General features: G+C 40.9%; 1 protein-coding gene across 1 annotated transcript in view; it reads right to left on the bottom strand.

Annotated features, from left to right (window-relative positions):
* Nucleotides 1-17,556, bottom strand: part of epha10 (EPH receptor A10) — a gene marked incomplete at both ends in the record, with an annotated part of 224,510 nt that overhangs the window by 156,265 nt on the left and 50,689 nt on the right. The window contains 2 exons of the mRNA XM_083899397.1: nt 6,242-6,914; nt 12,752-12,816. Of these exons, the coding sequence (XP_083755523.1) occupies nt 6,242-6,914; nt 12,752-12,816 (738 nt within the window). The remainder of the gene's footprint in view (nt 1-6,241; nt 6,915-12,751; nt 12,817-17,556) is intronic.

The following is a 17,556-nucleotide window of genomic DNA, read 5'->3' as shown; positions in this document are numbered from 1 at the left end:
ACCAATATGAGTAGCTACTCACCGGCTGTTATATCGATATCATTGACCCACATAGCAGACAGTTAGTGCATCTGCACTCGCTCGTGTCCACAATTAACACCCGGGAGTAAATAAGACATACATTGGTCACAGAAGCAGCACACAGTGTGTACAAACACATGCAGAAATCAGGAATATTATCATTATCTTATACCGCCATCACCTGCCTTGTAATAATTAGGTTTCTCAGACACACAGGTGTAGTGTCTCTGTTCCACACAGAGAATTAAATCACTGTGTGTGTCTGTGTGTGTGTGTATGAGGAGTCCCAGCGCAATTCTTCAGTTTAGCAGAGCATTACAGTTGATCAATAGCTCTGGTGCAGTGGGAGATGTCGGCGGTTAGCGCTGCATATTCATACCATAACAGCACAGAGAAGAGAGCCACTGTAGTGGAAATGAAAGCGACAGAGAGAGAGACAGAGAGAGAATGGAAGAACCTGTCACCTAGCAGATCACACTGCTCCTTGCAACCCTGCAACAAGGGATGGTCGAAGGCCCAGTGCGAGATCTCTGTCTTCATTGGTGCTGTCACTAAACTCCACCATCCATGTCTTCTCAGCAACATACCTATTATTTCCTCTCCTCCCTTTACTTAAAGAGCCCATATTATACCCTATTACCCCAAGTTAAACTAGTTCCTGATGCCCTAATGAACATGTCTGTGTCATGCTTTAGTCAAAATATCATAAGGATGAAGCACAATAGCAGTTCAATAACCCTGCCAAAACAGCCCTTTTCAGAATGCTCGGTTTTGTGTCTGGTCATTTACATGTGAATGAGACCCAGGTAAACACACACCCACTGCTTCCAGGGGAGTGTCGATCTAACTTACTATCCACAGCCATACTGTCGCCACTTATCACCTATTGTCATGCACCGTCGTCCCAACCCCAGCTCTGTATACCCCATAGTAATGTCCGTTTACCCGTGAGTGACCACGATTTTGGCTTCTCGCGATCATAAAAACTGCGGCGCGGCGTGTATGTAAATTCCTATGCTAGAAAAACACCTTGAATGAACCAGTGTTACTGCAGCTGCAAGTGAGGTGTGTGGATCAATAATGAGGAGAGAACGTGGAAACACGACAGAAAGGTGGCCTTTGGTTGAGAAGAAATGTAGGACAACATCTACATCTTTCTGCAGTGCTTTCAAACGCGTGCTCTTCATATTATTGGTCCACACATGTCACTCGCTAAACGCCACATTACTGCAGCGGCACGTAACTGGTGCGTTCAAGGTGTTTTTCTAGCATAGGAATTTACATACACGATCAACAACAAAGGGCTTGTGAAGCTTGTGAACATTTTTTTCATAAATAAAATATATCCACTGGACACACAAGTCCTCTGAGGATGGAAGTTTGTGTAAAACACTGTGCTCCGCTGTGCAGCCACTCTTCCTCCCTTGCCTGCACTCTCGTATTTCACAGGGACAAGGAGGAGCTACGGTGGAGCTGTGAAGTACTCTGCCTGGCGGGGTGCCAACATTCACAGTGAAATGTGTCGCTATGTCGTAATTCCGCGGGAGGTTTAAACATTTTGTTTTTAAGTGGAACCACTAAAACATGACTGAGTCTTGTTTTTTCACATTTTGGGGACTGGTATGGCCCCCTGAGTCCCAAATATCAGTACTAAAATGATTAAAAAGTTGATTTTGCACAATATGGGCCCTTTTATACTTGAAGTGAATATTACTTAACCTCTTCTTCTGCAGGTAACTCTGCCCATTGACAAACTAAAAAAAAAGTGGTCTGAGAGCTGAGTAAGAAAGAGGAAGGAGGGAGAGTGCAGAGCAGTCTGTGTTTTTTGTTTGTTTGTTTTTTAAAGGGGGAGAGTCTGGGACGATGAGTCGAGTAGAGCCGTGTAGTACTTGAACTGTAAAATGAAAAAGCCACAAAAGTGGTTTATGGATTTAGTTACACTTAAATTAAATTAACTGACAGCATATGTGGCCAGCCATGGCAAAACCGGTCACAAGTCTACCGAGGGACATTTTGAGTTATTTACAGATTCTGAAAGTGTGATTTCTAAGCTTTCCAACAATGTCCAACACATGCAATATTTGAAGAAGATATGGCCATTTGAATGTAGGCACTCCTCAAGCTGCTTTAGGGAGAATTTTAGCCTCAAAGATTTACACCATCTGAGAGCCAAGAGACAGAATCATCACATTTACATAGAACAACCCCCTCCTCGTTTTGCACTGGGCCAACTTGCGCCCTCTTTGGCCGTGGCGGGCCACATACTGTATGTCCTTTGTCCAAGTGTCTTGTTCCCTAGACCTCACATTCGGCCAAAGCATAATCAAAGCACTAAGGTAATTAGCAGGAAAAAAAGTATTAATGAGAGAGTAAGTTAGTTGTAGTATCCTCTAATCTACAGTCAGGATGGTACTGCTTGCAGATCAGGATATGGATAAGAACCAATACGATAAGAAAAGCAAACGCAGGTTTTACCCAGGTGTGTCAGGTTGATTTTGTGCCTCACTGAAACTGTGTCATTAGAGAGAGTGATGTTCTCTGGAGCCTGACTTAACGACAGAGAGACATGAGACAGACGTGGAACAAGGGACTGCACGCTGCAAAGTTTATTTAAAGCCCATTTCAACAAAAGGCAGTAGCACGAATAGGGAAAGCAACACTGATTGTGAGCAGCGAGCTACCACTGTATGTGACTGTATATCAGAGTCTTTGCTCGGGAGACACAAGGATCAAGCCGAACAGTGCCGAAATGTAGATCATTTAAAAATATTTAACAGTCCCAAAAACGTGGTTTAATCTCATTTACCAGGGAAATGTCTAAAATCTCAATTTACCACAGTAGTCTGGACTGGCATCACGATGTTGCTGTATTTTAGTCCAGAGACTGTGAAACAGACAGAGTCTGTGCTACGGTCATGGAGGATGTATTAAAAAAATATTAAAATATTTTAATTAACTGACACTGAAACACTGTATGTGTGTGTAAAACATCATGCATTTACACATAGTACATCATATGAATAATTATTTTGTCTTTCGTAGTTTTTTTATCAATAAATCGGGGATCTTATTTTTAGGCCATATCACCCAGCCCTAACTACACGTCCACTAAATACACCAACAGGTGCTAGCCAATCAAATCACATGTATGCATTTAACACTACATCCGAAACGGAACACTTGGACAAGGGTTCTCTCACTGTTGCAGATGTTTTTTGTCAGACAAAGGGCATCCAACACCGGCAGCCAGAACTTTAGCAACATTAGCAACTCTTGCTACAACATCAGCAATGACAGACAAGGCTCCGCTAAGTTCTGATAACTAACTAGGACCACCCATCGTCAAAGCAACGATAAGTAGACGCGTGTGGTGTTACTTCCTCCACAGTGTCTCTGTCAGTCGTTCCATCTGATTCCATTGTCCTCAGCTCAGCTTTTATTGCAGCATTGTTGGTAATTACACGAAAGCAGATCAATGAACACACACTCTTACACACAGAGCAACTGCCAGTATCAGTGAGCAGCGCTTATCGCCAGCTGTCAAACACTGAGTGCAGGAGCAGGAATTCTACAACAGAGCAAATGTTCTGCTTCACTTACAGTATTTTCAGTGAAACTGCTACTGTCAATTTTTCTACACAGAGGTTACCGGCATCAGCTTTGTATTTATCTGAAAATCATTGCCAGCATTCAACCAGAAAACTGTTTTTTTTCGGTTAAATTAAAAACGTCAGAAAGTTTTTTTCCTGTCTCCAACTCAGCCTTTACTTATTACTTGTTTCAACTTGAAGGTTAAACTTGTAAGTTAGGAGATATACTGCAGAGAAGCGCTCTCTAGGTTCAGACTTGTCTTCTACTACTTTTGGACACTGTGGAGTTGTTATTATTTAATTCAATTAATCTTTTGTTTTAGTTTAAAGCTATACTTTAAACTATACTTCTTGCATTTTTACACTTTTCTTGTGTAATCTTAAATTGCTCCTAATAAGCGTATGGCACTCTAGGACGTAAGATAAACCCACAAAGTTTTATAATCATTATTTATTTCTCATATTATTATGATAATATGAGAAATAAATAAATAAATAAATTAATTAATAAATAATAAATTAATAAATAAATTAATTAATTAATAATAATTAATGATACAGTCCTTTTTTAGTTTAATGTTTCTTTATGGTTTGCCTTTTATTTTATTTGTTATATGTATTCTCCAATCCAATCGTTTCATTTTGCCGGACCAAAAATAAATCATAAATTCATCCAACTTCCATGAATAGCACTTTCATGCAAGGTGATAATCCACCATAACCCATTAATACACAAATACTTAGTGGTAGAAAAGCAGCTTTTCACTTCCTCTGTTCTACACACGAATTAATTTGCACATTCTATATATTTACATTCTTTTTTTCCCAATTTTGACTCCCTTTTCATTTTCTACTGCCCATCACACTCGTGTGTGAGTGAGGGAACAAATGCTTGCTGTTACAGACTGCTGACCTGTCCAGGCTGTGCCCCATTCTCCCTATGTCAACTGGGATTGGCACCAGCATGTGGAGCAACCCCCATGTGGAGATAAAGCACAAACGAATGAATGAATGAATGAAAAGAGTGATATTTGTACTCAAAATCATGGCATTAGTGGGAGAAAATGATAAAAACAAAATCAAGTGTAACCATGAACCAGAACAACCAGTCAGTTCAGAGAGTTATACAGAGAGAGTTCAGCTCTCCCACTAACTTTCTCCTCCATGACAATGCCCTCAGTCTGCTGTTCATGGACTCAACGCCTACATTACATTGCACAACAATGCAAGATGGAGTGTTAAATCCAACAGCAACAGTCAGACCACCAACCTTCTGCTGCTGTATGAGCAACGCTCTGTGACACAACGTACAAAATACTGTCTGAATGTGTTTACGTCAGAGAACGACATCCTACGCCACCAACCAGTGTGTGTTTATGTGTGTGTGAGGGAGAAATACTACATGGAAACGGTAGATGGTAGAGGCAGTGGTGTCATTCTCATAGTCATTGTGTTCACACTCACTCACACACACACACACACACACACACACTCACTCACAAAGCTGTTTGCATTACTCAGGCTCACATACCACATGTCAATATGTGTGACTTTGAAAGCAGCACTGACGTGTGTCATCATGTGGAACAAAAGCATCAACCGTCTAACAATCGAGTGAGAAAGACTTTTCTTCACCGCTGTTGTCTCACAAAACATCTTCTCTATATCCTTCAATGTGATAATGGAATGTTTTTCTTTTGTAATTTCACTTTTCTTTTCATCCTCATGTTAAGTTTGTTTCACCCATGATCCAACACACTTACAGTATCTGTCCTATCTTTGCAGCTCCAGTGACTGTTTTCACACAGATGGTCTATTCTTTTCTCGCAGCATGAACGCCCCCACTTATTACCAACGCATCTCTTTTGTCTTCTTTGTATTTGCCCTTTCACCATCTTATTCATATTGTCATATTGGTAACAAATTTGAAATGTGAATTTAAAATGTTTTATTTTCATAAAACAAGGGGACAGTTTGATGAGTGGGGATGAACCATTTTGGGCTAAATATGCATTTGTGACTTGATTAATAATATTTTCTTGAGTCCAGCATCAGTTCAACAATCCAGTAGCAGGCGCAGTCTTAAAGCTCGCGCACGCAATTTAGCGCTCTCTATTTGGAATCTTAGTAAATCAGGCCCTATAAGTATAGTTTTATAGAAGTATAAAAAGAAAGCTAGCTTTACTGAAAACCAATAGGAGTCACATTCCAACTTTAATGACTGTGTGTGTTTCGCAGTGGTTTCCTTTTCTGCTGCCTCATAGTTCACTTTACATTTACATAAAATTGTTGAGATTTGTGCTCTTCTATCAAAAAACTGAAACCAATATTTCCTCTCTCCTTCCTCTAACTTTAGATTTACTTTGGAAACATTATTCATTGTTCTTTCATTTGTCTGTTTCGATTCATCCAGATCATAGTTGTTCAAAATCTGACTTTTAGTTTTTGTAATTAAATGACAAAAACTAAAAGTCAGATTTGGAAAAATGGATTTGGAAAAATGGAATGGGTAAGCAAATGTGAAGTGAAGAAACAAATTTTGTTTCCATTTTTTTTGTTTCCTTTGTTTTCTGTTGTTTTTCCTCTATCCACACACATTCATCCCATCATCTGTTTATCAAATTCCTTACCTTCACAGCTGCTGTGTCCCTCCTCATAACCGGCGCTGCAGCTGCATTTCCCAATGGGTACCAACCACTCCCCTTCGGCACTGCAATGCATCCTGGGAGGGCTGTCTGTGTCGACCTCGGAGTTGTTGACACAGGTGCCACGCACCTCCACCAGCGTGGCGAAGGCTGCCTCTGCCACCGTGTCAGGAAACACCGCCAGGTTCTGCACAGTGGCGAGGCAGCGCTTGTAGTACACCCTCACGGCCACCAGGGCCACGCAGGCGCCGACATCCTGGAACGCCAGGTGGAAGCCCTTACGATTGAGGTGGCCGATTTCTCGCACCTCTGTGTTCAGCTTCATCTTCCTCTCGCCCAGGTCGCCCTGTGTGAAGCTCTCGTCTGCAGCAATGGTGTCAATCTTGGTGTAGCGGTCCTCTCGGGTCACGCCACCGAGATCTCTGTCCGACTCCACGTACAGGAGGTTGAAGGTCTCCTTGCAGGTGCCTGCGACACCTGGGATACTGTTGCAGTCTCGCAACGTGAACTGGAGCTCCACAAAAATGCGCTGGCCACCTCGGCGGGCCACCCAGCCAGTCTGCAGCCAGTTGTTCTGCTGCATGGGCTCCATCACGTTGCACACCTGGTACGTGCGAATAGGCTTGTACTTCTCATCCACACCACTTATCTCCTCCCACTGGAAAAAGGAACCAGGGAAAAGAGAGAAAAGGACAGTTCAGTAAATATAGAGAGGAAGTAAAGGAGATGAGAAAGGAATCCATTGCGAGACAGGTTAGTTTAGTTTGTCATTGCAATAGTAATGGAATAAAAAAGCAAGACGAGAGGGAGCAGTAGTCTTTTATTTTGAAAATTGAAGCCAAAGAAGTAAGACAAAAGTAGCAGAGGGTGAACCTGCTGGCTGAAAAAAGAACTCTGGATTGAAGTCTGTGCGAAACTCAGCATCTACATCTTACTTATTTTTAATATGTTCAATATGTGACTGTTGTTTTGTACATTTATATTTGTATTTTTTTTTTTTTTTTTTTAAGAGGGCAGAAGTGGCTTTTTAGCAATCTTCCTGCAACAATCTCACCTGCACCTTCAGCACTTTTGTTTTATTTTGTATTATTGTTTTGTTGCTGCTGATGTGCTGCTCTCTTCCCCCTCTCTCTCTGCAGGAGACTTTCCCTGAGGACGCTGGTGATCTGCTACACCTGCGCGACTCCGCCTCACCTGCTGCTGATCAGCAATCTGGAAGCCTTCTTAAGCTGGAGCCGCCCGTTCACCAGCGTCAGATAGTTACATCAGAGAGGGCGATGAGTGGAAGATGGCCTTTAACACACCAATGGTGTGACATTTTGAGTACCTATTTTTTTACCTATATTTTGATCTTTTCCAAGACTGAGGAGGAACATATCCAGCATGTCTGCCTTATTCTACAGAGACTTCAGGAGAACAGAATCTATGCGAAAGCAGAGAAATGCAACTTCCATGCCCAGTCTGTTCCTTTCCTGGGCTTCATAGTGGAGCAAGGCAAGCTGTCTCCTGTCGTAACAACAGCAGAGTAAACACCGCACACACTAGTGCCCTTAGTAAGTCACATGCCAAGTCTGAAGCCTCTTTGCTGGCTGTTAATCAGAAGTTGAATGCCAGGATACTGCAGGTCTGGAATAATGTCCTCTCTGGCTGTTTCTTATTCATAAAAAGCACACCGGTGAAATTATAAGGATCATATATATTCAATGTCAAATGTTGCATTATATCTGTCGTTCTCTGTGGATTTAAAGGGACAGTGAACTTTAGGCTGCCAACTTGGTGGTTCATAGAAACCAAGTCATGTGAGGCATGGAGCTCAATAGACAGACTTCCCAGAGGAGATAATTGTCTGAATCGCTAAGTTCGTCTTCAGTGGAAAATAATGACAATTTTGTAAATTTTTAGAGGAAATTGGACAAGATAACAAAAGTGAAAATTCTGCATTAAAAACAGACATGGAGCCTAGTGATGGGATCGGCAGTTCATTTGTGTGTACCGAATCACTTGAATCAGTTCATTAAAATGATTTGTTCACTGAATCGTTCAGTGCTAAGCAGGAGCCCAGTGCCCTGCTACGTGACCCACCTCAACCCTGAGTGCAATACATTCGCGCAGCGGGTCATAGAGTGAGTGACAGCGCGGACGAGATTCATGTCCTCAGCCACAGTTCACCAGCTCTCTGTGTGTCAGTTCGTTCGCGAGATTCACATCCACAGCCACTGCTCACCAGCTCTCTGTGTGTCAGTTCATGACAATTGAGTCAGTGACTGACAGCGCGAACGAATCACAGCAGCACTACTATTACTAGTCACTCACTCCCCGCTTGGTCCCCGTTGGCTGACGTTGTTTGCCGAAGATTCACTAGTGAGTGACCGGGTCGGCGAACGACTTCGCTACGCTCGCTGCTGAGCTCAGCTGAACTAAGAAAGGAACAAATCAGTTCATGAAGTGATCCCAGTCAGTTCGTTCACTCAAATGATTCGTACGTTCGAACGAATCACTCATGACCGACACAACGCTAATGGAGCCAGACAAATAGCAAAACTCACAATACCTTTTGCAACCAGAAGACTATGTCCACTTTAATATAACGTTTATATTGTGATGACACAGGTGAAAAAAGTAAAGTGGAAGTAAAAATAAGTAGCAGTTTGTGTGTGTGTGTGCGCGTGTGTTACAGGTCCTTAATGTGTGCCTGGCCAAACCGGTAATCATTTTCATGATGTGCAATTTCATCAAAGTTAAAATGATCCTGTCCTTAAAATATGATGTATTTAATCTGGTCAGGGCCTTTGGATTTAATTTCATTTTAACTTTAGTTTATGATGGGCCATTAACGTTAATTGAATTGTACCAATTCACTACCAACATATTATTTAACATTTTGATGATGAATAAAATGCAGGGATAAAAAATCCAGTATGAAAGTGAATTTTTTGAGCATATGCATGATTACGCTGTCATTCTCTTAATTACTGACACACGGGCTGAATAGAATTGAAAGCAGAGCATCACTGTGGATCCCATAATCTGTTTTACACACATATACAGGGAGTAAGCCAGACAGTGAAAATGGATTATATGTGAGCGTAATGTGATAAGCTGCACTACAGCAGAGGTGCCTAAATCAAAGAGAATGTATTGTCCTCTCTTTGCTATTTTTATAAAACATGTAACATGTAAAAGGCCAAACTCCAGGTGGGAAGCAGGTGACACTGCAGTGGCAGGAGTCCCTTATTTGTCCCGCAGTGGGGAAATTAACAGCGTTGTAGCAGCAAGACAGTAAAGATGAGGATAATAAATAATAACCATACATTAACAAGAAAAGTACAATATAAAAATATATTAACACTAACACTATATAAAAAAGTTAGAGTTAAATAGGATAGAAACAAAGACCATTTCCTGTATTTGTTCTATAGTTATAATGTAGTGAAGAAAGGTTTTTACAAGTCAAATGGATCAATACAGACTGAGGAGGCCCATTTATCTGTGGCACCATATCTCTGTAGGTGGTTTGGACAGCGCAGTATCCTCGCCTGGATTAGCACCATCGATTAATGATAATAATGAAGCTCTTTAGCGAGAGGGAAGTGAACGCAAGGTATGCGAAAAGAAAGAGTACAGAGAGTAAGAGAAAGACAAGGAGAAAGTGAATGAACAGAGAGATGAAGGAGGAGGGAGAGTGGACGCTCCAGGGGCCTCATGTACAAAGGCTGCGTACGAACAAAAACATGGCGTACGTCCTTTTCCACGCTCACGATCAGATGTATGAAACATGAAATGACCGTGGAAATGTGCGGTGCCCCACGCCGACTTCATGGCTGGCGTATGCACGATTCTACAGCTATTGTTCTTTGGCAAAACGTATGGTGATGCTGGGAAACTGTTAATAATGTGAAAACAAGTAGTCATCAGAGTGATGTGCACATCAGTGACACACTTATGAACAATTAACACCTTGCAAATGGTGCAATATGACATTTAGGGTATTTAGGGACCGCAAGGATTTACTTGCAAACGATGATAATTGGCTCATAAGCAGATTTCGGTCAGGAGTGTGCCAGTCAACCCTTAGCTGAGCCATGTCCTGTCATCCAGGTACATCAAATTCCCATACAATGCTGTGAAACAGGCCAACATTAAAGCACAATTTTCAGCGAGAGCCGGTTTTCCTAATGTAATCGGAGCTATTGACTGCACACACATTGCTATAAAAGCGCCTCACAGGATGAATTTATTTACGTTAATAGGAAACATTTTCATTCCATTAATGTTCAAATCATAATGTGATGCGCAAATGCAGCTAACTAACATCGTGTAAGGTGGTCTGATTCAACACACGACTCATTCATTATGGCTAACAGCATGGTGGGAACAGGCTGGAGGCTGGCACAGGGTGGCTTCTGGGTGAGTAAAGTTTATTCTTTTAATTTTCCCGTATGTAAACCAGCGCCATGCACATTTGGGCATGTGCGCATTCAAATATCATGTTTTTGGTTTTCTTAATTTTCTGCTGGTGAAATTAGAGCTACAGAGCTTTCTAACAAGCCCCTGATCGTCTCCCTGTGTTCAATATTCATGTCAGTAAAAGCGGGCGTAAATGTCAGCCACGGCGCTCTTCTGCATTCATTAATTGTGGGAAATTTAAAAGAAAAATAAAGTGTTTAATATCGTTACTCATCGTTACGCATGAGTGATGTGTGTTGTGAGCAGCTAATTGTATGACCTGTTGCGGTCACTTTGCTTCGGCAGTGGACAGAAACCCTCCGCTTCACCTCCACCTTGAGAGCTGATCATTTCTTTTTAATCTCTGTGTGTGCGCTGCTCGCATCCCACGGCATTTACAGACTCACACACACGCTCCCACTCATGTCTTTTTTGTCATATTTATCCCTGTTGACAGGGTACCAAACAAAATCTCCCTGGGCGTTTTCATTCATTCACTAGAATCTCTATCTCAGACTGTGTGACCTGTCCTTTTCTTCCCTTTGTTCAGTGCGTTATTTGATCAAAGAGGTGAACCTATTTAAATTGATATGCATATGTAAATGAAGCGTGGACAGGGAGGACTTTGGCACCTCTGCATGTGCGCTCAATTCCACGTTGATTTGGGATGTACAAAAGAAACGTGCTTGGATCCATGCGTACGCACACTTTGATACATCTGAATTTATTTGTGCGTACGACAGTTTCTGGGTATTTTCGTACGACGAGTTTCACGCAAGTCTTTGTACATGAGGCCCCTGGTCAGTTGTTAAACAGGCAGCAGCGGTGGGTGGAGCTTTACAATTGAAAAGACACAGAATCTGGAATTTAAAGTTATAAAGTAAAAGACAGACATTTGAGGTAAATGATTAATCGATATTCTATACCGATCTATAATATCATATGTCAATAATGGCTGAATAATTAGGTCAAGTTTTGGAATTTTTTTATAATCAGCATCAACTGTATTATTTAATAGACAGGGCCGATTATTATTTATGTAGTTCACTGTTGTTCTCCGAAATGTAATAAATACTTCTAAGTGCAATGATTATTATTATATTATTTCACCCCAAAGGATTAGCTAGACATACTTTATTGATTCCAAAACTGGGAAACTTTGAAACTGATGATCAGTTTCATGGATTTAATGTTCATAGATTATTTTTTTTATTGAAAAAAATTGGGACACAATGAGACACAATGCAACTCGACCAGACAGATGTGTTGTTTAATAAATAAAGAATTTGCAGATCAGTGTATTGATCTAGATGCTCAATGTAACCTTTTTTTTTTTAACGTGTCATGTTATGACTTTGTTTAACCCCTAGTGTTCACGCAGCACATATCGGTGCTGCAGGCGCACCCTTGTGCACAATTGTACTGCACCAGACTTAAAGGTCCCATATTATACCCTATTTCTCCAAGTTAAACTAGTTCCCTGGTGTTCTAATGAACATGTCTGTGACATGCTTTGGTCATTTGCAGGCTCTAGCAGGCACATTGCTGTCATAACATGTATCCACTGGACAGATAAATCCTCTGAGGCTGGAAATGTGTGTAGGACTGTGCTGCACTGTGAAGCCAAGAACTTTTTGCGGACTTCCGTTTTTCGGATACCGTTGCCCTAGCCAGCACTCTCACATTTTTTGTTTCAGGGACACAAAGGAGCTCCGCGAGACAACAATTCCAGGAATTTAGTGCATTGTGACGTCCCAGTGAGTGCGGAATTCAACATTGCATGTTTTATCTCCTGTACTTAGACTGTGAACAAAGATGACTCACTCATCTTTTTGTGTTCCTCCTCAGTTTGCCGACTGATAGGACCTCCAGAGTCCCAAATTTAAGGATTTAAATGATTAAAAAGTTGATTTGCATAATATGGGACCTTTAAACTAATTGTTTGATAGTAAAAAGTATTTTCCCTAAATTGTTTTGTAGCTTATAGACACACATCTTAGAGATACACACAAAGAAAACTTTGCGAAAAATGGAAGTGAGCAGACTTACTCCATTGGGGGGATATGACGTCCAGCCCAGCTCAGCCTGCGTCTCTTTAGAGTTCAGCAGCACCACTGTATGGAACAGACAAGAAGATAGACAAGCATGAGGTTAGAGGGCAGTTAAGACAACCAGGCATTTTATTTCCAAAACCGGGAAAGACTTATAAAGTGGTTTAAAATGTTGGAGCCTACAAGTGTTGTATCTGGAATAATGAAAGAAAAAGCACTGGTTCATCAATAATTCCATCTGTTTAAGGTTTAAGCTGAACAAAGACCTTCCTTCATCCTGTGCACTCACCAGTAAAAACACACCAGAGAGCGCAAACAAAACATGAGCTTTAAAAACAAACTGATGCAATGACCCACACTCTCATTTAGCTTTCAGAGGTGCAACAAAATAAATTAAAAAAAAAATTGTTCTTTCTGTGAGTTGGAGTGAGTCATGACTCTGTTTTCAGGACCACGGACAGCTACACAGGAAAGTAAGTGGTGCTGAAGAAAGCTCAGTGGACGAGTGCTCATTATGAAAAGCAAGTACTGAAAAAGACGAAAGATAACAATGTAATGCTTGGCCCTACAATTTTTCCAATTGTACAAATACAATAATTAATAAAAACTGACCTGGCAAAAAAAAAACTGTCCGACAAAACCCGACAAAATCTCAGTTTACTATTGTAAACTACAAAACACTACAGAACAAAAGGAAAGGGGAAGCCCATCACACTGTCCCTGAGCACAAATAGCTTTTTGTGTTCCTCTAAAAAACACAGATACTGAAAATGAAATATAAAAATGTTTTATTTTAAATACAATTCTCAAGTTTTACTCAAACTTAACCCACTGAGGGAGTAAACACCTTTTACAATTGTTGTTAATGTTATTATTGCTATAATTCTGCCTACATCTGAAAACTGTCTTGCAATACTACCTGGGTAGATTTTTTTTTTTTAGCAATAGAAGTCACTTCTGAAACGTCTCGCGTTTCCCGTCTGTCTTGACACAAACATATCACTTCCTGTGTGCAGCGTGGCAATCTCACAATCTCACCAAATTAAGATACACGCTACATTTTTAAGGTCCAGGTTGTGAGAAATGTGTGTCTGACATCATGTACAAATGTAGATAAAATATCTTTAGATGGGTGTTCATCTAAAGATATCAGTCAGATAAAGAAGCTCCACACTGCGGAGTACGGGCTAGCAATGATGCCAGACAGCAAGAAGGTTGCCAGTTTGAAACCTAGTTTGAAGTGCTTTTCTGTGTGAGCATGTGTTTTTCCCCACCGTCCAAAAACATGCAGAGGTTAAGTGCGCATTCTAGATTGCCCAGAGGTGCCAAAGCAGAATGGATGAAAGTTTTTTTTGGAAAACAATGTTGAAACAAAGAAAACCAACAAAAGGTCACAGTTCACTGCTCAGGACATCTTCAATCAGTCAGTGAGAGTGGCCATTGTCTGCTAACTATGTAGGGGGCGTGTAGTGAGCCATAATCAGCACATTCATACTAATCTATGATGTAGTATTAACATATGCAGTGACATATGGTGAGCTGCATTATCGTGTCATTTTTTTAAAGGATTTTGCTGATATTAATGTTTTCCATGTGCTTAAGCTTGTCCACTTAAGAAAAAAAATATCCGCACACAGACAATTTTGGGGCTTCATGCAGTGTTGCCAACACCTACAGCCTTCAGGCATTATGAATCTTGACAAGCAGGCAGACTTTTACTTTGAAGAGTGCTACATTTTCTCTCTTAAAAGTGTGCTACTTTGGCTTTAACTTTCTAATACAGTTTTCATTGATAAAGCGGACCTAGACCGGAAGTTCCAATTAACGCTGTTTTTTAGTGTCATTACCTTGTTTACGAAGCCCTGAAGTTTCGAAACAAACAGTTCAGCCATTGCTGAGAACGCTGTGTTTTATTGTAATCTCGGGCTCAGCGAGATCTCTGAAAAATCCCGGTCCGGATACGTAAACAGTTACGTAAATACAAGTTAATATTGGATTTTTACGTATGAAGCATGCGATTTTGCAGCCTTGATAATTCTGACATTCTGATTTTGAGCTCATACCTTCTGCTGGGCACACGACACAAATGTGGCTTTATCAACATAACCGACACATGGTGAGTAAACCTTCACAGTATGACACTGCTGTAAACTTTGTAAGATGTAACGAATCAGGACCTAATCTTACAGCTTCATGCTCTTGACACTGACAAGAAGGTGATGGAGTCTGACACAACTATGCACCGATGGACTCAAACTGGAGAGAAGATCTATGAAGATACAGGTCTGTGAAGATACACATGCACAGAATAGCAAATATCAAAATAAACCTGCCAGTAATCTGGCTCAACTTTCCAAACAAACCTGTTCTTGTATTTGCAGCAAACACAAGAAAGTATCAAAAAGGGTTAGGGTTCATCCCAAGGTTACTTCGCTGCTTAAGGGAAGAGTATTACATTTATTTTTTTCCAAAAAAGGCAAAACAAAGGTCTTAAAGGCCAAAGGACTGGATAGATTTGTCTTTCTTGGTTCTGCATAAAAGAGGGGAGACATTAGAGGCTTGCTACAAGTACAAGTAAGCCTTGCTGGATCATGAGAGATCCTTTACTAAACACTTAACTTTATTGTTTTTGGGTTAACACAGCCGGGAGCCCAGAGCATGGTTTCTGTGGTGAGCTGATAACATAGAGGCATTTGGAGAAGATTAGAGCAGGAGAGGGCAGGGATGGTGAAGAGACACAGAGGAAAGGCTGAGGCGAGAAGAGATGATGAGAGAGAAATAATCAGAGCACAGGAGGGTGAGGAGAATAAAGACAGAGAACCACAGAGAAAGACAAAAAAAATTGGCAGGAGAAACAGAAAAAAATGACAGGAAGGAGGACATGAAGTGCAAACAAATGAATACAGCCGGTAAGAAACGGAGGGATCAGTGAGCCCTGGTGAGCCATCAGTCATGTCAGAGGGAGACACAGAGGACAAAGTTGGCATCATGATCACACACTGAATATATGAGCTCTGTAATCACAGCCTGGTCAGATAAACTAATGGGCCTTCATGGGCAAAATATAGACCAAGACAGATGAGACAGAAACACAGAGAAAGAGAAAATTAAAGTTTAGTAAGGAAATAGGAAGGGGGTTAGGGAGGTTAAAGCTGCAACAAAGAAACAAAATCTCAGACTAATGTTGTGACACATTAGCTACTAAAGACCATTTTCAAAAGGTTGTCGAATAATTATCCATCATTACAGGGACAAAGTGGATCTATGGGCCACTGTTTCTTTTTTTTGTCCATCTGTCCTCAGCTCTTTTCAGGGTGACTTTTATCACTGATGGAAAAACATTGTGATCACAGTTTTTTTTTTTTTCTGCATAAAGAGTAATGAGCCTTTTTCTCTGATTTGGACACATCACACACAGAGCCATCACCAGAAACTTAAAGAAAGGACATTACTAGCCTTTCCAAAAGGCTCAAGGAAAAAAATGAAAGAAAATAAATAATATTATCAATTACAGAGAGGAAGCATAGAAAGACTCACTTTAGAAAGCTCTTAAGTTACACATTCGCATGAGACAAGTAAAGGTAGGATAAAATTTATATTTTCTGGAGTTGTAATACCTCTTGTGTTTTTCTCGTAGATATGGCACCTTTACAAAAAATCTTTGGTTGCAGAACAATTGTTTAAGTAGCATGTACCTATGAGTTTGCATTATGTGTTTTACGCAAAGCTCAGACTGTCCCTGTTCCATGTCCCCAGAGTGAAGCAACATTTTCTGTTATATCAAAAGAGTGTTTTGTCCACAGAACATGTTTAAAATGTGACATAGTATTCCAGGTTCCTTTTGAAGCCAAACAGGAAGATGATATATAATGAATCGCCACCAGGGGGTGACTCATTTGGTTGCAAAATAGCTTATTTGAATGGAAGCCTATGGGAAAATGACTTTCTACTTCCCACTTGGTTTAATGTCAGTAAATATCTTCCTGATGTCTCAATCCCAAGTTCCAGGTCTACTTTAACAGATCATGATGTCAACTTTGTTAATGAAGTTCCTATTTAGAGGACAATAGATGATACAATAGATGTAGTGGTTGCAGGTGACACCTCTGAACTTCTGGTTGCGAAATGACTACATGGTGCAAGGCAAATCCAATTCCTTTGAGTGACGTTGTGATTGATTGTTGCTTCTTCATCTCTTTCGTATAATTATCTTGGGCAGGCAGGACACCCATGCCGTCGTGTGGCCGCTGTATACACACTAGCAAAATAATGTGTCAGAGATGGATGGGGAGGCTATGGGTGTTTTATGCAGTAAACTGGTTTCCCTCCTTCCAACTCAAGGGTACAGAAATATCTCCGCACCCTTGAGGCTGGTTGGGATTTACAGTCTCGTTGGGAATACCACGGCAGGGTGGAAAACACGGAACTTGAGTGTGGAGGTGGAGGACTGTGGGGAGTCTGAATCGCAGCACTTTATTGTATATGAATAATGATCTTGTTTGTTACAGCACCACCACCAAGGTATCAAAGTATGTATAGGGAGAGAAATGTAGTGTTCAAAAGCAGCAATACAGTAACACTGCTGCAGGACAGATAAGAAAAAAGGATAAATGGACGAGTAGATGAAGTGTCACATAAAAACACAAACAGCTGCACAAAAGACAAATGCTGTTTGTTAACACATTCATTCATTCGCACACACGCACATCGCACACACACACACACACACACGCACACACAGAGACAGGGGATTATAATAGTGGTTCCAACAGCAGAGCACATAAACTTAGAACATGTCTCTGT

This window comes from Microchirus variegatus, assembly GCF_963457635.1.
Source record: "Microchirus variegatus genome assembly, chromosome: 13".
NCBI lineage: Eukaryota > Metazoa > Chordata > Actinopteri > Pleuronectiformes > Soleidae > Microchirus > Microchirus variegatus.
The sequence above is the reverse complement of the archived record's forward strand: the minus strand, read 5'-3'. Positions and strand labels throughout refer to the sequence as shown.